General features: G+C 37.9%; 1 protein-coding gene across 1 annotated transcript in view; it reads right to left on the bottom strand.

Moving 5' to 3' along the window:
* The window catches only part of LOC121871951, a 62,166-nt gene that overhangs the window by 24,910 nt on the left and 13,037 nt on the right, over positions 1-24,219 (bottom strand). Inside the window, exons 2-3 of the mRNA XM_042374572.1 lie at positions 17,694-18,567; positions 1,343-1,470 (exon numbers count right to left, since the gene is read on the bottom strand). Coding sequence (XP_042230506.1) covers positions 1,343-1,470; positions 17,694-17,760 — 195 coding nt within the window. The 5' untranslated portion in view covers positions 17,761-18,567. The remainder of the gene's footprint in view (positions 1-1,342; positions 1,471-17,693; positions 18,568-24,219) is intronic.

The following is a 24,219-nucleotide window of genomic DNA, read 5'->3' as shown; positions in this document are numbered from 1 at the left end:
TGATGAGATGATGACACGAGAGATATTGAAGAGACATATTAATCAGGTGAGATAATTATAGGATGTTCTTGCCCAGGTGAGGTTTACATGGTAACGTCTCTCTCTCTCTCTCTCTCTCTCTCTCTCTCTCTCTCTCTCTCTCTCTCTCTCTCTCTCTCTCAAACACGGGTATACAGTATCACCCCCTCCCCTCTCCCCTAAATCACCCCTTCCCCCTACCCACTACATAACCCCTTCCCTCCACCCATTTCATAACCCCTTCCCTCCACCCACTACTTCACCCCTCTCCCCCCACCCACTACATCACCCCCTTCCCCCCATCACCCCCTTCCCTTAGGTCACAGCTGTTGGTGAATTTTCCATTAAGCAATACGTTATGGACCGACGGCGATAGTTTTAGTTTAATTACGAATATTTTTGTTTGCCTTAAAATGAAACTGACGTGTTTGTCAAATCGAGATGACTTTGTATTTCTATGGTTAAAACTTAATGTAAATTGATTCGTATATGGTAGAATTTGCTGTTTTTTCTTAAAGACGTAGCTTACCATTATAAGTAAGATAACCGAAGTATACAATAAGTAGGTTAGGTTAGGTTAGGTTAGGTTAGGTTAGGTTAGGTTCGGTTCGGTTAGGTTTTCCATGAAAGTATTCAGTCGTATGTAGCATGAAAAATGGGGACGGAATATATCCCTAAGTTGTTGAAAAAAAAATGTGATCTTAGTCGATAACACAAGTGATGAGAAGAGAGAAACCGAACACTGATGAAACAGGCAGAGGTCGGAACACAGATAGGGTGTTATGAACGAGGGCGACGCATCTCTTGGCATTATGAGTAGTGTTGATTGTGATCTAGTTGTCAAATCCAATCCATAAAACAAAAGAAAATTGTATAAAGAAGTTCAATTAATACATAACCGAGTATCACGTTTTCTGAGTGATAGTTTAGTCTTAATAAGTAACAGATTATACACGTTTAGATATTGTGTAGCTACCACGATATATAAAGTGACTCAGAAAGGTGTCCCTGTCTGGTTGCTCCCTACCTCCCTCCCTCCCTACCTCCCTCCCTCCCTGCCTCCCTGCCTCCCTGCTCCCTGCCTCCCTCCCTCCCTGCCTGCTCACCGAGACACTGTGAGTTGGAGAGAGGCAGGGAGGGAGGGAGGGAAATTTTTCTGGGTCACCCTATATGTGGTTACGGAACTGCAAAGTTATTTTACAAGGAAGGTTCACTGACCCTCTTGTAAACCATAACTTCCAAGTCCCACCCGAGGAAAGATTCACTCAAACGTTTGGGACAGAAATAAACCTGGACAAATTTTAAGGTGTAGGGAGATACTCACAGACTTGTCGTTGAGGTGGAGGACAACACAAGGCAGCTTGGCCGTCTCTCCCTCCTTTACCGTCACCGTCGACTCTGCTGCCCCGAACTCCGGCCGTTGACCCCACCAGCCGTCCGTCATCCCCACACCTACAACACAGTGAGACAGTGAACGGGAGGAGAGTGAATGAGAGACAATGGATGGAGAGAGAGAGAGAGAGAGAGAGAGAGATTCATCTAGGGAATAGTGTAAAAGAGAGATTGTGAAAGATTGAGATGGGGGGGAAGAAATAATATTTTCAGAATGATATTCAATCACGTCCGCGCCAAGGAGATAGAATGTGATAAAACTATCTTTAAAATTATTTCCAAAGATCCATCCATCACCCTCGCACCTGCGGAGCAGAGAGAGAGAGAGAGAGAGAGAGAGAGAGAGAGAGAGAGAGAGAGAGAGAGAGAGAGAGAGTTCATCTGTGACGCTAACACAGCAGCAGTATATGTGTGTGTGTGTGTGTGTGTGTGTGTGTGTGCACGGGCGCTCATAGTTTCATATCATTAAACTTCATATAGGGGTGAAACATACCATTATTACACTAATAACATACAGAATATTTAGTACATACTCCAGATATCACTTTAAAGAAAACAGTATTCCTGTATCACTGTACAAGACTACAGATGTACATATTCAAATACCAATATCCAGAGTGTGAGTCGTATTAATGCTTTCAACCGGGGTTTAATGCCACTGAAAAATCGGCTCCACGAGAGATCACACCCAAGAGGGCTACCAGGCACGAACAAGATGTAACCATAACACGGATGGATAAATTTGGTACCTTTCCATAACAGACAATGTTCTTAAAAGCTCTCTCTCTCTCTCTCTCTCTCTCTCTCTCTCTCTCTCTCTGGGTATATCGAATGATCATTTGTGGGTCGAATGAGTCAAAAGTTCCTAATATTACCCAGGTTAACCTATTCATTAGAACAGCAGTCAATTAGGCCAGGTGTCCATTAAGACTGTGGCCAGGTAGGGATAGCGCTCTATAAGGACTGAGCGCCAATCGTTATCCCAATATTTGGTATATGTTATGATTGAGCCTTTTTTGGCCAGGTACGCTTATTAAGAATGGTATTTATTCACCCAATCAGTACTTGTTCACACCTTGGGGATGTGTGCTACTTACATTGATACACCATGACTCTAAGGCCGTCAGTTGAAGCTTTGTGTTTCAATTTCGCTCAATTTCAGTAACATTTGCTTATGTAAGGTCAGAAAATACAGTTCTTATAGCTGTTTATACACTGTGAGGCCCAGCATAAGAACAGCCCGGTGAGATGATGACAGTTATATCCAAAGAGACTGATTAAGCTTTCAACCATTTTTTTATCCATATTAAATCACTTCTTTTCCTTATTAATATATTATCTTTATGGCGGCTATTTTGGATAATTTAGCGAGCAGATTTTCCAATGATAGAAAAACGTGTACTGTGTAAGACATAAAAGTTGAAATCGGTTATGTTTTTTTTAGTTGAGAAAATAAAACTTAACTTCCATATGTCTGGTATGATCGGTCTCAAAACTACAGAAGGCCAAATTCAGCCAAAGATATATAACAAAAACACTGGCTATCTTGCGGAGCTTTATATTATATCAAAAATTCCTAAACGTACTCAGAAATTACTCACAAAAGGTCTTCATTCAGGATCTAAATACGACACTTAAGCAGCTACAGTTACTCCTTCAGGTTATGGAGGTATTTGTATGCTCAGAGACGTGAATAAATCTACCTCTTCATCAGTTACCACCACTAGGAGACCACTACACTACACTACACTACACTACACTACACTACACTACACTACACTACACTACACTACACTACACTACACTACACTATATATATAAGTACCTTTCATTTACAACATCCTTCGTAAAATCTCACAAAAAGTATAAAAAAAAAAAGATCGGGACTTTGAATACAGAAATGTGTTTACTGAAACCAACTTAAGCTCAATATTTAAAGTTCTCAACACACTCGTCTTTATACTTTACGAAAAAGTTTATTTAAATTATTTAAGAGAATTTGAATTAGAATTAAGAACGCTGAGCTGGCTATTGTGTTGCCCGAATTATGTTTTTTCCTTGTAGTCTTTATATAATTAATCTCCTTTATATTTCCACCAAGTATTTTCAGGGTTTTTATAGTGTGTGTGTGTGTGTGTGTGTGTGTGTGTGTGTGTGTGTGTGTGTCTGTGTGTGTGTGTGTCTGTGTGTGTGGGTGTGTTTGCGTGCGCGCGCGTGCGTGTGTAAATGTATGTCCATGTGTGTGTATATCAAGTCATGTATGGTAAAAGAGTAACAATATACAGGGTGATTCAACAAAGAGTACATTAAATTGGATGGTGAAATCCTTGGATAATTTTAAACCATAGAGAAATTGTGGTTTAGAATTATCCAAGGATTTCTCCTCCAATTTAATGTACTCTTTCCACGTGAGCATCAAGGACGATTCAAGTACCCATAACCAAGCCATGTTATTCCCTGAGTGACCGAAAACTTAAGAGCGTCTTAGGTGACCAATGAGCCATGACTTAGAAAAACTGTTTACACTCAGCGAAATCGTACCCCGACGCATCTAATGTTGAAATCGGGATAAAACTTAATAATCTGGGGAGTGATAGACCATTTATAAGGTAATAACCCCAGTATCTTTTGATGCCTGATTGCGTTTGATTTGATTTCTCTCTCTCTCTCTCTCTCTCTCTCTCTCTCGTGTCACCAGTTCCCTCATCATCAACCCTGTGTCAGAGTCGCCCGGGAGCACTAGTGATCTGGGTGGTAATCGTCATCCACCTCTTTTACGGACCTTCAACAGCACTCTTTATCACCCCACACCTCCATCCTCCCTCACCCCCCATCACCCCCATCTCCTCACCCCAACCATCCATCCAACCATCCTACTTACCTTCACTTCTGCTTCATCTCCCTCACTCTCTCTCTCTCTCTCTCTCTCTCTCTCTCTCTCTCTTTTTCTTTTAGCTGTGGTTTATTTTATTACCTTCTTTCACCACCAGTTTTATTGTTGTGGTTCCTTTACTAGGCGATGGTTTTACTGTGTTAATTATTCCATTATGGTTGAATGTTCTCTCCTATTGTTAGCGTTGCTGATTATTGGCTTCATTCTGCTAATGTTGTTTGGCTTCATTAGAAAACGCTCCTAGCACCGTTAATGACCTTATCTTGCGCCGTGAAGGATCAGTTTTAGTACCATTAGCAGACTTACCACCATTAACAGTCCTACCACCATTAAAACCTATCACCATTAACAGCAGATAGTTACACGATCCTATAACTGTTATAAGTAAGATGCTACCAGATACTTCTGATTAAGATTGGATCTTTAAGAACATTTGTACGCCAACAACAACAACTATAACAGAGGCAACAATAAAACACACACACGCGTAAACACACACACACACACACACACACACACACACACACACACACACACACACCACGATTCCTCGTCACAGGCAAACTGTCCAGACAATTTGTAATCATTATCATAAAACTAAAAAACAAAAATTACTTTTTTTGGGTGTTTCCCGCCTGGTCTGTGTTGAGGAATTCAATGTGTTGATGTTCTGTTTGATATGTGTGAGTGGACAACTGTGCCGTCTGCAATATGAAGAACTCTACCCCCTCCCCCCAGGTCAGTCAGCCGATCACTGGCATGCTGAGAATATCACTGTTCCCTCCACCGCGCGCTATGATAATTATTCAGGGTTTTCTGAATTGTCTTCACACTGGTCGGTGTCTGTGTGTGTTGTTGTGACGTGATAACATCAACGATAAATTACCCGTCAGAGATGAATGGTTTCATTTGCAAATCGGTGAAATAAATATCACATTAACAACAATATAATTTTATGCTAAAGGAACACTCAGATGGACTATCAACAAGAGGTATATACAATAGATAGATTAAACCTACCTAACATATATTCATATTGTATAGCTTATAACCAGCTTTGTTCCGTCACTAGTAATGTGTTAGTATCATGACTCATGCTTATCTCATGAACAGTATTTCTTGTAAGATCAGAGACCCTTCAGTTATGTGTAGCGTCTGTGTCGGAAGTGCATTAATGTGCATTTGTGTCATGATAGCTTAAGTAGCTATAACATTGCTAATAGAGTTCATATTCCCCCCAGCACAGAGAGATCTATAATCTATCTCTCATTTTTGTATTTTTACTAGTGTATTAGTAACCTTATTACATGCCTAAAGACCTTAATTGTTGAAGTGTGGTAATAACATTATAACAACAAACACTATTGGCCTATTGCAGTATAGTTCCTAGAATTCTTAATTTGATGCATAATCAAAACTTCATGTATTTTGAATTATAGATTGTAAATTATTAAAAAAATTATTTTCTCATTAAATATTGTTAAGATTTTTCTGAAATCTGAATGGTAACCTTACGTTTATAGATGCTGAGTCTTCTTGCTGTGTCACCAACCCTCGTATGTCACCCTCTGCCATCTGTTTCCTCGTGCCTAACATAATAAAACCTAACCTAACCTAAACTAAATTTGAATAGTCTGATAAAAGAAGTAAAATAAAAAAAATATCACAATAAGATTTATCCACGGTAAAATTCATCTCTCCAAGACCCGGGGTAAAGATCGAGCTGCCATTGACTGAGACTAACTCATTTTTCATTGCGAGGGACCGGACAGGAAGTCGTGTTCAGGAGTAACAGCACCACAGTATACAGCAAGCTCAGGTCTTAGTTTAATGATGTTAACCGAATCCTTCAAAAGCCTCCTTGTATTATTTGTCGTAATAAATATGTGATCGCGAACCTAACTCAGACAACATGTTATCTCGTAAAAGCTGCATTCTTTGTTGGGGAAAATAGTGTTATTATTCAAAATGACAGCTCCAGTTCGCCAGGTACACAATAGAGCATCAAGTCCACAGCCAACAAGGTCCAACATTCAGTATAAATGTTGTTTACTCTATCACGTATTGCGTTGATCTCCGCCACTCCTCCAGCTGAGCAACACTGCCTCGCGGTCTTCATCCTCGGCTGTATCAAAGACGTCTAACAGGTCAACAAACAATTCTATTTTATATATCCTCAAGTTTATACGTAACGCGGGAATTTATTAGAATGTTGTTACAGATTTTATTTCGGCATTCAGCAACAGGTATTTAACTATTATGAGAGTGAAAAAATAAAATACTGTTCAGTGCACCAGAAAATAAGAACATAAATTCCGGATAATGATAAAGTTTTTAAAGTTATCGTAAATCTATTTTATTTATAAGTTCAGTAAAGTAGTGATGGTAGTCAGAGAATGTAGCTAAGGTCACCGGGAATATGTTAGTCTAGTCCTTGATGAACAAACTCGCCGCACTTCCTCAGTTAATTTTTACAAACATTCGTCATCGTTGTGTTTTTTTACCGTTAAATTCAATAAAACATTTTACACACCTTTTTCAAAGTCAAATAATAATAAATGTGTTCATATAAATTATAAAACGTGACAAATAAAATTTTTGAATGAAAATATTTAACAAAAATGTGTGTGTGTGTGTGTGTGTGTGTGTGTGTGTGTGTGTGTGTGTGTGTGTGCGTGTGTGTGCCCGTGTGTGCGCGTGTGTGTGCCCGTGTGTGCGCGTGTGTGTGCGCGTGCTTTACAGTGACGAGGATGTTAATAATCGTGAACCCCAAACGCGACATCTGAGAGAGGCACTTAACTTAGTGGTAACAACCTAACACTCACTGGCCTATCACTACTCCTCTATGATATGACAACATAAGTGTCATCATACCAGAGAGGGACACACACACACACACACACACACACACTCGGTGCTCTGTCACTCACCATCAGGCTCTTGGCCAAGTGCTCCCTCTGCTGTCCACACCTCCCAAACTTCTCTGGTTTAGTATTGATCTTTTCACTTCACGCTGACGATGAAGTTCAGAGTGATTTAATGTTTAACCTGCATGAGTGTTTAATGTGTTCATATTGTTAACTAATTTGATTTTTATTGAAATTTTAATGCTTGTTTCTTCTTCCACTTTCACGTACTCTATTTGGTTAATTGTTTAACTCGTTTGCTATGCATAAATAAGAAAGGCTTTACGACCAACATTAAGAAGTAATTGCGCTCATTAGACTTATTAGTTAAAGAAATACTCCAGAGTTGAGAGTTCGTCGAATACCGGAAGAAATTTTCTATCATTAAAATTGGCAAAATTATAAGCAAGAAAACAAAAGAACGACGAAGCAAACACAAGACAATGAACAAAACAGATATGTGGGAACTATAGAGGAAAACAATTTAGGTTTTATTCGTCTTTAAACTTTTTTATTTTATTATTGTACATCAAAGTATTTGTAAACATTGCTGTCAGCGTCTAGCAGGCGGCCAAGCATAGCCACACACACGCCCGCAGGCACAAGCAAATTATATCCGGCACACAGCCATGAACGACCGTACCTGACACCATTAACGACTCAATCCTATCACCATTAACGACCCAGTCCTAGCACCATTAACCACCCAGTCCTAGCACCATTAACGACCCAGTTCTAACATCATTAACCACCCAGTCCTCGCACTATTACCGACCCAGTCCTATTACCATTAACCACCTAGTCCTAGCACTATTAACCACCCAGTCCTAGCACCATTAACGACCCAGTTCTAACATCATTAACCACCTAGTCCTAGCACTATTAACCACCCAGTCCTAGCACCATTAACGACCCAGTTCTAACATCATTAACCACCCAGTCCTATTACCATTAACCACCTAGTCCTAGCACCATTAACGACCCAGTCCTAGCACCATTAACGACCCAGTCCTAGCACCATTAACGGCCGTTCATGGCATCTCCTCCAAGCAATATCTCTTCCTAACTCGCGCCATTCTCGGTCCATCTGTGCAGTACGGGGTTTCTCCTCGGTATTGAGTGGCTAGATCTGATCAGGATGACCAACGGATACAGTCCTGTGTGTGTGTGTGTGTGAGTGTGTGTGTGTGTGTGTGTGTGTGTGTGTGTGTGTGTGTGTGTGAGGTGTGTGTGTGTGTGTGTGTGTGTGTGTGTGTGTGTGTGTGTGTGTGTGTGTGTGTGTGTGTGTGTGTGTATGAGAGAGAGGTAGAGTGCATAACTATCATACAGCTATCAATAACTTCATCACCACCACAGTACTCTACTACCGGTCACCAATAATTTCACCACTATAACACACGCTACACCTCACCACAGCCTTACATCAATCCACAACACTTCCACCACCACCACAGCGCCACCACTAAAGCACCCCAATCAGTAACCTCTTGTCCACTTCTCACCAATCTCTCCCCACCCCTTCCTTCTCCAATCAGCTGTAATTAGCAAATTGGCAGGTGGACCATTAAGGACGTTTACAGCTGAAGCCGATGACCCTTCCATGCCCAATGGTGAGGGCAGCTGTCTGGTTGAGTAGAAAGAGAGAGAGAGAGAGAGAGAGCGAGCAGACGGAGAAAGGAGGGGAGGGAAAGAGAGAAGAAGAGAGTGAGTGCCATGGGAGCTTTAAAGAAACACAGGAGGGAGAGAAGAATGTCAAGAGGAGAGAGAATAGGGAGAAAAGTCACAAACGAAATTTATACTGAAGTGAAGAGAAGTAGATGAGACAGTTGATGAGATGAGAGAAACAGAAAGAAAGAAAGAGATAAGAGGAAGAATATTGATTAATGAAAGTGAGAAGAGATGATGTTAAATATAGATAACTAAGGAATATATTCTCGGTAAGCTCCTCGTCAGACAGTAATTCAGACATAGAAGAATATACTGTAGGTCAACAACTAAAGCCGAGATACAATATTAACAATATATATATATAAACAAAATAGGAGTTTTATGTAAAAGTAAGAAAGTCTATGTGGAAATGACAATTTATATGCAAAAGGACAATATGCATAAAAAAAAGATATTGCATGTATAGACGAAGACAATTCCTATGCAAAATCGACAAGTTATACATAAAACAACAATTTAAATGTAAAACCTACACTATGCACAATAATTTTTATAAAACAAACTATTTACACGTAGAAGCCACAATTGTAAAGATAATTCACAAGTCACATTAAAACCAATACTTACGGTCGTTGTTTTAATCTTAACGTCTTTCACTTTTAACTAGACAAATACACAAATAAACAAAAGTATATACCGTAAAAACTATTAAACTGTGTATTCTATTTGAAGATTTTTTTATATCAGTTTTCATCTTTAGAAAAAATGCAGACTTCATAATTTTATTTGTTTAGCTTTTTTTCGTATTTCCATCTTTACAGGAACAAGCATTATAGCTGAGGTGTTTGTTGTTTGAGGCGTGACTGTCAACCATATCAGGGTCGAGAATAATCACAGACCATCAATTTTCGTCTGTTTGTGTTTTTCTCTTCGTCATTCTCTTAAGATTCCTCAACATCGACGATCATATAGTGTAGGGAGGCAAGGCGCTCGTTCTTGTGAGTTTCAGGGCCACATTTTGTCATTCATAGCGATAAGCCTCACTCGTTAGGCGAGGTATTCAACACACACTCACACTGGCATTGACCAACGAAAGGGCTGACATATTTGTTCCAATCCCTAAATTTACATATGTATGATTGATACTGAATATTCTAGACAGACATTTGTTTATTGTTTAATAACGATGGTGTATCACCGTTGGGAAGTTGACGAAATTATTGAGTCTTGGTAACTTATGCGAGCTACGGCGGGTGCAGTAACAAAACAGAAATAAAACATATATGAATTTATATTTTAGGCAGTCAAGGAAGTAGAGTGAACTCGTCTATAAACCTATTGATAATTCACTTCTATATTACACCAAGACGATACACATGATCCTTGTGTATGGGTGATTGAGACTTGTTGTGTTAAGTAGTCACTGGTGAATGTTGTTGCTGGGAAATTGAAAAAAAGAGAAAAGAGAAAAAATAATCTCTAGCATCCACTAATGTGATCACTGTAAAGATTTATACACAAGATCGTAGTTTACCATTACGGATTTAAAACATCTTTAGGAATAAAATGGTAATAATAATAATAATAATATATTAATAATAATAATAATAAAAATAATGATAATAATAATAAATCAAAACCACTGAACAGACGGCGATGAATCTCAGTAGGTTGATAAAGAAGTATCATGACTGAAGCATCGACTGAAGCACTCACTCGACACTTGGCATCAGCAGTATTGAAAGAGTTGAACATTTACTGCATCTCCTCCACAACCCCTTAATGTAAAATATTCTAACTTGTGTCACTTTGTTAGGTTAGGTTAGGTTAAGGAACTAATGGACATGAAATATTGATCATCATACCAGTGTTTGACCATTTTAACGCCTCGACTGAATTACTTCTACTATAACCCCACATCGTCGTTAACTCAGTGCAAGTGTATTGTTCTTGGATATTGTCATTTCCAAAACAATAATTACCAAGACGATATATCTGAGATTGTAACGCTCTTTTCCTGCATCTGTTTTAACCCGTGAAAGAATATCTCTCCACAAAGGCTTCACTAATTTGCATTCATTTTCCTCCTATTATGCTCGGATATCTTGCAGAGCCATGGCCGTAAATATAAATAACTTTTACACAAAGCAGTAAGTTATTGTCTCTCTCGTAAATAAGTACAGTTCATGACCTGGAACCTTAGCCCTATAATTCCTGTAAACTACATAATTTTGAACATAGCAGAAGTGACGTCATGAACTGAAAACCACATCGCAGAAACAGAACATATTATTTCTTAAGAATGAACACATCTACATTATGCTGAGCTCTCACTATAGGTCTGCTGGACGTGTATTCCCGATGATTAGGCACTATACTATATTGTGTAGTGTTAGTATATACCGTAAAGTACCGTTATGATTTAAGCTTTTCTTTCATTATAATCTGTTGATAATTATTGTGTACCGTTGTTAGGTGATGTTGATTGCTGTCATGCGATGTTAAGTGTTGTCATGTGTTAAGTGCTGTCATGTGCTGGTACGGGCTGTCATGTGATGTATAATGCTGCCATGCGATGTGAGGTACTGCTGGCGGCTTCTGCTATAGGCTGTATAAAGCGAGAGGAAACACCTCGGAAGAACAGAGAATAAAGAGAGAATTTGTGGTAGTTCTCCTTTACTGATTAATCAAAATATTATATATAAAAAAGTTGAGATTTGAGACACCACTAGAAAAAAATAAAAAAAATATTAATAATTACATCCAATATTAAATCTATCTTACCCTCATCATCAGTATAGTTGTTCTATTTCTTATTATCTATAATTATTCAGGAAGATTTTACAGATACATAGCCATGAATAGTGATTAGTGTTGCAGGGAATAATAAAATATCCTATACTGTAGTGTACTCGGCTTCTTGGTAAGTACTTGTGGAGGAGGAAGAAGAGGATGGGGAAGGGGTGAAGAGGATAGGGTAGAGGGGAAGGGGGGAAGAGGATGGGGTTGAGGGGTAGAGGGGAAGAGGATGGGGTAGAGGGGAAGAGGATAGGGTAGAGGGGAAGGGGTGAAGAGGATGGGGTAGAGGGGAAGGGGGCTGTCTGGTCCAGGGTAAAATGGTATATTTATCACGTAAAGGAGAAAGTATTTGTCTAAGGAGATTACTGAGGCGAAGGAAGACGTGAGAGGGAGCTGGGGAGAAAAGGGGGTGAAAGGGGAAGAAAAAAGGGTGAATGATAGGTAGTAATAGTAGTAATAGTGGGAGTAATAGTAATAGTAGTAATAGTAATAAAAGAGGCGTGAAGAGGTTGGGGGAGCAGGACGATGACAAGAGAAAAATGTAAAAGAGATGGTTGGAGGAGGAGAAGAAGAGAAGAGGGTGTAATGGAGAGGAGAATGAGGGGGGAGAGGGTGGGGAAGAGAAGAGAAATCGACAGAAGAGGAACAAGAGTAGAAAGGAAGTTAATCTGAGAGAGAGAGAGAGAGAGAGAGAGAGAGAGAGAGAGAGAGAGAGAGAGAGCCACACATTCACTAGATGACACATAAACTCCATCCAGAACATTGTATTCACTTCCAATCACTGACCTCAACAACAAGAGGCTCTGTTGCAGTTCAGTAAAAAAAAAAATCCCTTTCCCGTAAATTCGGTTCAGTTGTTGTGAGTCAGTGGCAGTCATACACACGCCTGCATTTGCTGCATATATATATATATATATTTTTTTTTTCTTTTCTGAATATCTCGTTTATAGTACTCGAGTGGTCGATGTGTTTAATATCCTGTCTCCCTTTACATAGACTTATTCTGATCAATCTACTCCACCTGTCACCGTGGTATTTTGATTTAGTGGGTCACAGTATAGTATATAAGACAGTGTTACAGCTGCTTTAATCTGATGTGTGGTGACCCTTTGTGGAATTGTTTTTATTCTTGTGTCATTTATTATTTTTGGAATGTAATAAAACCCTTATGAGAGACATGAACGTGAGACGGGAAACATGGGTACGAGGGAGACGCAAAATATATGTTTATTTTTACTCCACACAAATATTTTTTTCCCATAATAGTTTGTGTGTTTATGTATATGTAAATTAGAAAGGGGAAAAGTGAGCATTGAGTAGAGGTATTGGACATAAGTTTCCCCTTACATGTACATGTACCTGGCGCTGTACTCTTAATATTACCTGGCGCATATATTAAGATTATATTTTCTTCATATATAACAATATATATTTTATCAGTAACAGTTACATGTTAAGATGGGATAAAGTAGAATTTCAATCACTCTCATTGATAGTATTGCATAAATTTCTATAATATACACTGTAATATTTCTTGATCTTGAGATATTTCCAAGATACCAACTGAGGATATTGACACACAAGACAACAACAACAACAACACACTTTAGGTTAGGTTAGGTCTCCATGTCGTGTACAGTCCCAGGTACACGAGATAATACCATTAGATCTGACATGTCGATACAGGTTAATGTTGAATGATTAAATGGACGTATGGATAGACACAGCTGATATCCTTGTACTGAATAGTCTCAACACCAAGTTTCTATTCTCAATTTCGCTTGTGTGTGTGTGTGTGTGTGTGTGTGTGTGTGTGTGCGTGTGTGTGTGTGTGTGGTTAAGTGACTTTCCCTTAAACAAAAGTCTAGTGCTATTGAGGAGCTTCAGGGATCTAGAATAAGCTTAATAAAAAAGTCGGGTTTTTTTATATTCTCTATTGAATTTGTTCGGTGAAGCATCGCCGGCCGGGAGGAGACAGCCATTGTTGTCGCGCTAAAAACTAATCCTCTTCCGTGATCCTCTTGAAGGTTTTGTTCAAGAAACTTATACCTACACCCTCTTGTTTAACATACGTGTGTGCTTGTTAACTATGGAAACCAGGACATAAATAAACACAGCCATGTATATCCTAAGCTGGGGAGGCGCCTGACAGCCTTAACCATACTCTAAACCAGGAAATTAAGTGGGTTTTAGTAGTGTGATATTTACATTTACGTTTAAGTTTATGTAATGTTACGCTCGATTATTATTTTTATATTTTCTGAAAAGTCGAGCTTTTTTACACGTAATTATTTGGAGTATGTCGCTCTGCTAAATGCACTAAATATTTTATATATGTTCGTGTCGTATATTATATGAATTTATTCTAAAAATGATTACAATTCGAGAAAATTTTTAATACTATGTTTTAACTAATATTTCCTGTTTTGTTGTTGAAAAATAAAGAATGTGTGAAATAGTGTGTCACGTCAACAAATTGAAGGGCCAGTGTTGTGTTGCATGCAATTTAGGAATTACTGCATATGTGACTATATTTTCTTATATGAACAAAATGAAAAGTTCAGATTTCTGATTCATACCAAGAAAGTATTATAAACCTGTGAGTATTAATTACTATATAAACACTGCGTTCATATACATTCATTTTATATGCGAATATATTCCCTTCCGTACACATTTGCGTTAGAATATATTCGTGGAAAAAAAAAAAAAAAAAAAAAAAAAAAAAAAAATATATATATATATATATATATATATATATATATATATATATATATATATATATATATATATATATATATATATATATATATATATATATATATATATATATATATATATATATATATATATATATATATATATATATATATATATATATATATAAATAAAGGTTGAACTAGTACGACATTCTCTTTCAAATATTTAATGGTCATAATCTGAACTTTCCTCGTTAGATCTTTCCCTGCCCGGTGAACCTATGACTCAAGGCAATAGTTCAGGACGAGGGAAAACAACAGCTATAATGTCGTTAAAATGAGACCGAGATTCTATTGTACCCTTAATTTTTTCTTTGTAATATCTAGTCTTTAAAGTATTTTGTTTATCTATGAGAACAGCCTTGTGAATGTATGAAATCATTCATATGTATGTATGAAGACGTTCCTTTGTATGTATATAAAACATCATCTTTGTGTATGTATATGTAATATGTTTTCCTTAGCGGCATCTCATATACGGATGAGTTATTCCATACGCGTGCAAGACCCAGACCCACGTGCTTGTAAATGTCAGGTATGTGTACATAAATTTGTTCTATGTATACAGGACCATGTACGTTAGTCCGATCCAAGTGTACATACCTGTACAGCACAACCATGCGAACCTAAGTAAGATCCAAGTGTACTATACGTACATCAGGGTCATGTGTGCTTATGACTGTGTACATAAGAGCCATGTGTACGTAAGAACGATCCAAATGTACGTACATCAGGACTATATGTGCGTGAGAATCTGTGTGCGTAAGAGCCATGTGTGCATGAGCCTCTGCACGTAAGCAAAACCCATGTGTACGTACTTAAGATCCAAGTGTACGTACATCAGGGCCATGTGTGCGTAAGAGTCTGTGTGTGTAAATAGGAGGCATGTGTGTTTGTTCTACACAGGTCCCCAGCTAGCAGAATTTTGTGAATTTCCTTCAAGTTTCCTTATCTCTGATGGACGTCACAGGCAGGTGGCAGTGTGGGAGGATGATGTGGTAGGAGGGAAGAGAGGAAGGGAAAGAAAGGAAAAGAAAGAGGGAAGAGGAGGAGAGATTAAGAAAGAGAGAGGAGGGAGAAAGAAAGGGGGAAGGAGAAAGGAAAGGATGATAAGGGAAGAGGAAGGAAGAGGGAAGGGAACAAGAGGAGAAATTAATAGGGATGAAGAGGAAAGAGGAATGAGAGGAAAGGGAGGGGTGAGGGAGGAGAGGAGGGGAGAGGAAGAGTGAGGTGAGAGGAAAGAGGAAGGGAGAGGAAAAATAAAAATATGAGAGGAGGAATGTGGAGGGGATAGAAAGGGGAGAAATGAAGAGATGCCTAGTGAGGAGGAGAAGCGAGGTAAGATGAGGATAAGAAATATAGAAGAAGAGAACAGAGAGGAAATATAAGGGAAGAACGGGCAAAGAGTGGAGTAAAAAAAAAAGGAAAAGTAGAGGAATTAACAGGATACAGAATAAGGGAGGAAAGAAGGAAGATGGGAGGAAGAGCAAGTGTAGGGAAGAGGTAAGAGACTAATGACACGGGAGAGGGGGGAGGAAGGTATAGTCCCCTTCACAAGTACGTTTACAGGGGCTCGTCAGGTTTTATACAGTGTGGCAACGCTGTGTGTGTTTACATTCGACAGAAGAAAACTCTCAAAATTGAACAAAACTATGGAGTTAAATTCAAACAATATTAAAACAAATATCTCAAAGATATGTGGAATGCTTATATGACGAGCCCCTGTAAAAACACTTGTGAAGGGGACTGTACATCATTATCCACATACAGTAAAAGAAGAAAATACAACTCATACTCTGTGACATCGAGATAGGTTTCAACTCCTTGGTATCATAGTCCTGTCATAATCTACAGTCAACCAATCCCCTTCATTAAACAAACTAGGATAGCATTAGGCGACCTTGAAGCTCCACCGCAGGATAATTCATTTACTGTAACACAATCACTGTTTCCATCGTAAAAGCTTTTAACAAGCATTCACCAACGTACGAAGCTCCACCATCAAAGACACACACAATGCTCCCCAAAGTCATTCCTTGTTTATTTTGTTTTGTGTCGTCTCTTAAAAGCAATAAACGCAACACGGCATTTTCGTTTCATCATCCGAAACTCTTATATTTGTAATGTAATTCCTCTAATACCATGAGGCCAGTGAACACTTTCTTGGTTTTCTGTGAAACTTTTTTTGTATGTATTATTTTTACAATATTAGCGCAAAAATGATTGAAAAAGTTACTCCTCTCGTTGTCTAAGGCAATAAAGGCGACACAACTTCTTTTTCTTACACCGAGGAATTTTCTCTCCACAACCCAAATGCAAAAGTGATTCAGCAACACTTTTTTCTTTCTCTTATTTTATATTTTATTGTCTGAAACAGTGATAAGACTGTACATCCTCTCTTGAATTAATAAACACAAAAACTACACGCAAGTTCCTACCTATTCTAACTGTATTTTATAACTGTTTTTTATAAAGGACAAATTCTTCCTTTTACACATTAATCAATTATATCCCTGTTATGTGTGTTCACGTGTTCATTTTATGTTTAAATTTACTCAGAGTTAAAAAGAAATTTGTATTAAAAGAACACGGTTTCCAGGCCCATTTTTACTCACAACAGAAGAAAACATTATGTGGTATTAAAACTGGATTGTTTTAAAATATAAATACACAAATGTTGCTTAAAAATTATGTATATAATAATGGTTGCATCTCGTGTTCAAGGATGGCCGCCCCTGTGGCTAACTAGGCGTGAATTTCTTAAGGTGTAAAACCTGTCGCAAGCACAACACACACACACACACACACACACACACACAAATATAAATAAATATATATATATATATATATATATATATATATATATATATATATATATATATATATATATATATATATATATATATATAAAGGAAACTTTTTGTTTCATGTAACAACTTAATGGGAAAAATTAATTACGTCTGGTACAATTTTTGTTTAATTTAAGGCCTTGTTTACCATCAAAAGAGAGACAAATTATACCGTAAATGTTACTAAGCCTATCTTAATCTTATCTGACCTAATCTAACCCCAGCTAACCTACTCAAGGTAAATTTGCCTGTCTTTTGATGGTAAACGACGTCTTGTATGAAACAAATCTTTTTCCAGGCATGTAGAAATGCGCGCGCACACACACACACACACACACACACACACACACACACACACACACACAGTCAAAATATTACTGCCGATATAAACCTGGTGAAGCATACTCACTGAAGCAGCAGCAGAGGAGCAGCCACAGCAACAGACGTTTCCAGCAGTAGGTCATCCTGCTCACCATCCTCCTATAATAAGGAGTTGGCGAGGATAAGGTGTGAGGATGCTCTGGAGGATGTGGCGTCGATCTTTCACGAGTTTGGCCGTAGGTTCGTTGTTCTGGCGAGGATTATAAAAACAATGGCGAAGATGATGAGGAGAAGGAGGAGGATAGAGCTACGTTGAATGATAGAGAGTACTTTGGCGAGGCTGAAGGATGGATGTTGTTTTAGGGGAAGGTCGAGTACTGTACTGATATTTTGGCGTTGATGGCGTGTGTCGATGTTGTAAGAAAATATATTGATGGAGAGTTCCTGCGGTTTTGTTTTAAGAAGGTCACTAGAGGGTGCTAGGTAGAGGTTCCCAACACTTGACAAAGTTCTGACGAGGGAGGTGAAGACATTACACAAGAGACTGATGAAGTTGTGGTTGGGAGATGTTCCTATACCTGGTGCTGTACTCAAGGACTTGTGATAGACGGATCCTGGCTCACACTTTCACTTTCTGTAGGTGTCTTTGCTCAGTACATACACCTGAATGTAACACTAACTATATAGATTCTCCTCTGGTGTTTTCTATCACTAAGACTTGTTCCACACAATGGTTACACCTGCACACCTGAGAAATCTATATTTTTCTTTAGTATTTTTATCCGTATTTACAACAAGTCCAAGCGATTCATTGTTTTTAATTTGGTTATTTTATTCACTATATACACTAGCAGTCATTACTTATTTAAAGTCTTTTCTGTGGGATAGTTCATACAACAACTGCACCTTGATCCCAAAGTAAACAAGTATTATCTGTAGGTTGTTTTGTTCACCATCAACATCTGTAAATATAGATCAGAGATAAATTTCCCACAAACATATCAGAAAGATCGATCATCCTGTTAATTAGTGCATAAGGAGTCGACATGACTCTTAACAGAATTTAACTAAAATGGCTATGTCGAAATTTCGTAATAACTGACTGAATGTTCATCAGCTCTGACACAACTTTTTATGTTATTCGAATCAACTAATCCTGTTCGGCGTTGTGTAAACCTATACTATAATAAAACAAGGCAGCCACTTCCTCTTGTCGTAACTCATCTTTGAGCTTAAGTTATGATCTTTGGACACACATTTACATTTAACCTCCTATGTTTACTATATAGGTAAATTTATACCAGAGAAATCTCCAGATAGGGAAGAATATCAAATACCTCCACACCATCACACACACCACACACACGCACACGTACGCACACACACACACACACACACATATATATATATATATATATATATATATATATATATATATATATATATATATATATATATATATATATATATATATATATATATATATATATATATATATATATCCCAAAACTGATTAATGGAAGTTGGTATAAAAAAAGATAAATTTATGACATTTTTTTTTTATCTAAAGTGACGGTGGAACTCGAGTTTTCCTTCCGCCTTAACTTATGGGAGGGAAAAATTATACGTTTCCTGCATTATAATCAAAGGGGGACCTCCTGGTACGGCAAGCTGGGTGGTGGATGGTGAAGGTATGACATAGGCTGATGACAAAGGCTAAGAATATAAGGAGACTGAAATAAGGTTAATCTTAAATTGCAATCGCTACCACCACTACTATATCACCAATCTCCAGTATAACTATTATCACCACCATTACCACCATCGTCAACAATAATTACATCATCCGTTACCGCCATCACTATCACCACCACCTTATCATTCACATAAACCACCACCATTAGAACCACCATCACTATTATTACCACTTCCACTACCTCCAATACTACCACCATCACTATAATCACTTCCATCACAGTATTATGGTGATCAAACTTGTGTGAAATCGACCAAAAAGGAGGAACACAATACCCACTGAACCGGAAAATATCTCACAAGAGAAAAATTAATATAATTTAAAAGTTGAGAAAACAAAAGAAGAAAAATTAAATTAGAAAAAACTATTGAAAATAAATATAGTTAAAAGAGTGAATGTGAATGTGAAGGAATTTCGTGTGTGTGCGTGTGTGTGTGTGCGTGTGTGTGTGTGTGTGTGTGTGTGTACGTCAGCAAGGGAAATATATGAGAATATACATTACATGTTTTATTCCATTTTTGGTTGTTCTATATCATACACACACACACGCACATACACACACACACACAAACACACCTAACCCTCTTACATCAGCCAGTGTCATCATCAACACTAGTAGCGAATTTCAGTGACAAAAAGGTACAAACAGTAAATATTTGTACTGGCTCATACACGACCTCTCGCCTGGAGGAGCATGAGTAGGGGGCAGTGTCACACCACACCTACCTCACCATCCACCTAACCCCCCCCCCCTACGCTCCTTGAATAATACTCTGCAGTTTGTTGGTTTTCGAGATACTAAAATCCGAAGCTGAATTGTTACGCAGTCCTGTATATACGCATTTTTATAGTGTATGTTTACATTTTTTTTCTTCTCGTTTTATCCTTATTTCTAAACAGTTTGTCTACGATCAATTTTAAAGAGTATGGGTATATTGTTCAATCGTAAAAAGGTATAGTTTCCTGTTTCTATATAATATACTTAAAACTGTTATGTGAAAGTCAGACACGGGAGAGTTCTGTACACAACCTTATAAAAACTGTGGCTGCTTGTACACGGTTCTGTTGATTATAGTTCGTCTGACTCCAACACAACAGTGCCACCCGACAGTATGGAATATGGATATGTAATGCTGAATAAAATGCTATCTTAAGATTACCACAGTATGGTTATGTAATTCTGCGCAGTATAATCTCGTCATTGTATACAATATAGCTACTAAGTCTTACACAATGAAGCTATTAGGTTCTTCGTAATATGGCTATTATATTCTACACAATATGGCTACGTAATTCTACATAATGCGAGTGAAGAGTTCGTCGTCATATTTCTAAACAATTGTTTTCTATTTTTCATTTTTTTTTATTACTGTCAATGATTGTGTCTCATTTTACTATGAATATGTATATAAAGTAACGAGCCAAAAATATTATACTAAGTCAGTGCTATTTACTACTTACTGTACTGTATATACGCAAACACACGTATATACTCAAACATGTTTACACAAATTCCCCCAGACAAAAACACATACATATACATATACACAAAGATATACATGAACACACACACACTCACAATATACATACCCACATGAGTACATACACAAACATATGCTCCAATGCACACACGTCTTTCATTCCTTTTGAAGGCTTGATCTCAACATTACCATTATCCCAGAGGACACATTATGACAACCAGCTTCAGTGGGTGATTCCCTCAAAGATGTACTGTATATTTATATTCCCTCGTACCTTACACCTTTTTTCCCTCTCCATCTCTCTATTTTTCTTTTGCATTATAAACATTTCTAATTTGTGTGTTTATTTTAATATTTAGTCGTTAGTGTTATAATTAGATAAGTTAAGTTATAGTATTAATTCAATATTTAATATTTGTCTAATATTACTGCCATTGAAAGATTCTACCACTTTACTACTACTACTACTACTACTACTACTACTACTACTACCAGTACTTAATGGTATTCTTATTCTCGTACGTTATATTTAACTTAATCTCAACGCTCCTCCACACCACCTTGACTCCGGGATAATCGCCGTATTGATAAAATCTGCGGTGGTATTTTGCCAGGTTTCAGTTAGTTCAATACATTTCTATCCAGTAGAGTTTTATACGCAGATAAATTATGTGTTGGGATATTGTCCAGTAGGGAATTGTCCAAGAGAATTTTGTCCAATGTGTGTTTCCTGACTCAACAAGAAGAAGAAGCTTTCCTCTCCTGCCTTCCGTCAATCTCCTCCTCTACTTTTAACATAAACATCTAACACAACGAGGTGATGGTACCGTAAAGCTGCCAGCCAGAGTGTGCAAGGCGACCGCATTATGGGAAGGGATCGTGTCGTAGCATATGCTGAGGGAGGGATTAGATACGTTCACTTGTGATATATGTAGTTTGAGTACATGACTTGTGATGTGTATATGGAGGAGAAAGAGAGAGAGAGGTGGAAACAGATAGACAGACAGACAGACAAACAGAGACACAGACACACACACACACACACACATACACACGAGAGACAGACAGAGAGAGAGAGAGAGAGAGAGAGAGAGAGACCTCCAACATCAAGTAATCACAGGACAACGTTGACAGACTTGACGTGATTTAATTTAACAGTCTCTCTCTCTCTCTCTCTCTCTCTCCACCATCAATGTCTTTATACCATCCGGTAATCTTTCTTTCCCTGATTTCCTCTCACCTGAAGCTACTGCCGAATTTGACGCCATAGTACAATTTAATGACAGACAGACAAACAGACAGACACAGACAGACAGAGAGACAGAGAGAGGTAGTAAATAGTGAGAAAGAAGAGGAGAAAAAAAATGTGAGATAGTATTTAATTTACGGTCCTTCATAATACTCGCCTTCCTTTTTAAAGCACATGTCCCACCTCTTGACTCAACCTTCCTTTGTGAGTGTGCTGAACATACCCATCACGGCGTTATTAAGGTCTTTGTCGTTTCGAAGGTATTTTTAGATTTAGAAAATAGATAGAAATCACCAGGGTAACACATCAGGTGAGTACAGGTGATGGAGGTTCATTAATGTTATAATAATTTACATGAAAGGAACACACATTATTTTTATCTGGATTAATGAGTTATCTTGACTGTTTCAATCGATTCGTGTCCTAAGTTTTGTGTAGCGTAAGTAAGGTGTCGAGCTATTCATTGTTTGGATTTTTCATGGCGACATTTTGGGATGGAGCTGAGTGTCTGTGTGAGTCTGTGAGATTGTGGACGGGGTTGAGAATATTTCCTGCACGTTCGTTCGTCTTGTAGTGTTATACCGGAGTTGCTACACTACTTGCCGAATATAATGTACACCTCTGTCACTTCTCTGTCAATATCTTTCATGCAGTTGTTGCACATGAATAGCTCTATTAACATTCCTCAAGTCGATGATCAGAAATATTAGCAATATAGTCGCAATTTTTACTGTACAAATACTATATACTTTAGATATACGGGTATATATGAATTTCTGAGGCATACACATAAATATATTTACTCTCTCACTTAATATCAGTACAGTGTTTGGGCTGCAATATGTATCCGAGTCTAAGTCAATATGAACGCGATTACCTCACCGTCGGATTTGGTGATGCAGCTAAAAGTGATCCAATTAATTGCCCTAAACACATCGGTCAACATGTTTACTCTCAACGATGTTTATTATTTTCCTTATCCACATTTATGTCCCAAGAACTGGTGAAGGATGTTATATGTTCCTCTCCATCTGCAAAATAAAACAAATTTAGTCGTCAATAAGATTCTAGTTAAGTGTTCAAGGGAATATATAATAAATTGTGCTGAAAAGACACCTGCAAGATTTAGCTTTAGAAGAAAATATCAGGACCTGAGCTTTAACGTCTATAAACACAAAGGCTTAACAACACTACTGAGGAAGAGGTGAAATTCGAGGAAACGGAGAAATAAGAAGAAAACAAAAACAGTAGATAAAAGTAAGAAACAGAAAGATGGAAGAAGTGGAAAAATTAACAAAATAGCAACAACATTAAGAATAAGAACGGATGGACGCGAAGGAAAGAAAAAAATATTGAATTAGATAAAACCTGAAGACAAATTACAAGACTAAGGATAAAGAAGGACTGTTAGACCAGAGAACACTGAAGAAGGTGGCGACGCACTAGGGTGGTGCCTCCTTAACCTAACTTCGCCAGGCCCAGTTGTCCCTAGCTGGTACTTCAGGGGCTGACGGAGACTCGCTCCCTCATTGGCTTAGCTGGATCTGTTAACACTGAGATCTCCTTCTCATTGGCTAAACTCAACAGTATTAACACGAAAACTCGGCGCCTCATTGATGAAGCTGCAAAATACCAACACGGAAAGCCACCCTCTGTGTGGCTTTGGCTCGACAATATTGACATTCTATTATCATCCATGATTAATACCGTGTCTGGGAGGGCAAACTGTGAGTTAAGGTTAATCGGTGTTTGCTTAACCTGAGCGAAGCCAGACAATTTGGTAGTAAGTACACTCTAAGAGGGAATTTTGTATATTCACTGTAATAACACAACTATACACATTGTGTAGACGGTAAGCAAATGTAGAGTTATTTGCATAAATATACAAAAATCTACGGCTGTTTCACTACAATCTAACATACTTTTTACGTTTTTCAAGTGCTGTAGCTAGGAAACAATGTGGATTCCGACATTTTGTCATATTGTTATTGTGGCTTAGAATTGTTCCAGGAATACATTCTGAAGTTTACTGTACGCAATTGAGAATTACTCTGTGTGTGTAACATGCCATTATTTACATCGATAGCTGATAATTTACTTGCAGCTAACGATGATAATGAGAAACGAC

Source organism: Homarus americanus, unplaced genomic scaffold (assembly GCF_018991925.1).
Source record: "Homarus americanus isolate GMGI-L3 unplaced genomic scaffold, GMGI_Hamer_2.0 scaffold48416, whole genome shotgun sequence".
Lineage (NCBI taxonomy): Eukaryota > Metazoa > Arthropoda > Malacostraca > Decapoda > Nephropidae > Homarus > Homarus americanus.
The sequence above is the reverse complement of the archived record's forward strand: the minus strand, read 5'-3'. Positions and strand labels throughout refer to the sequence as shown.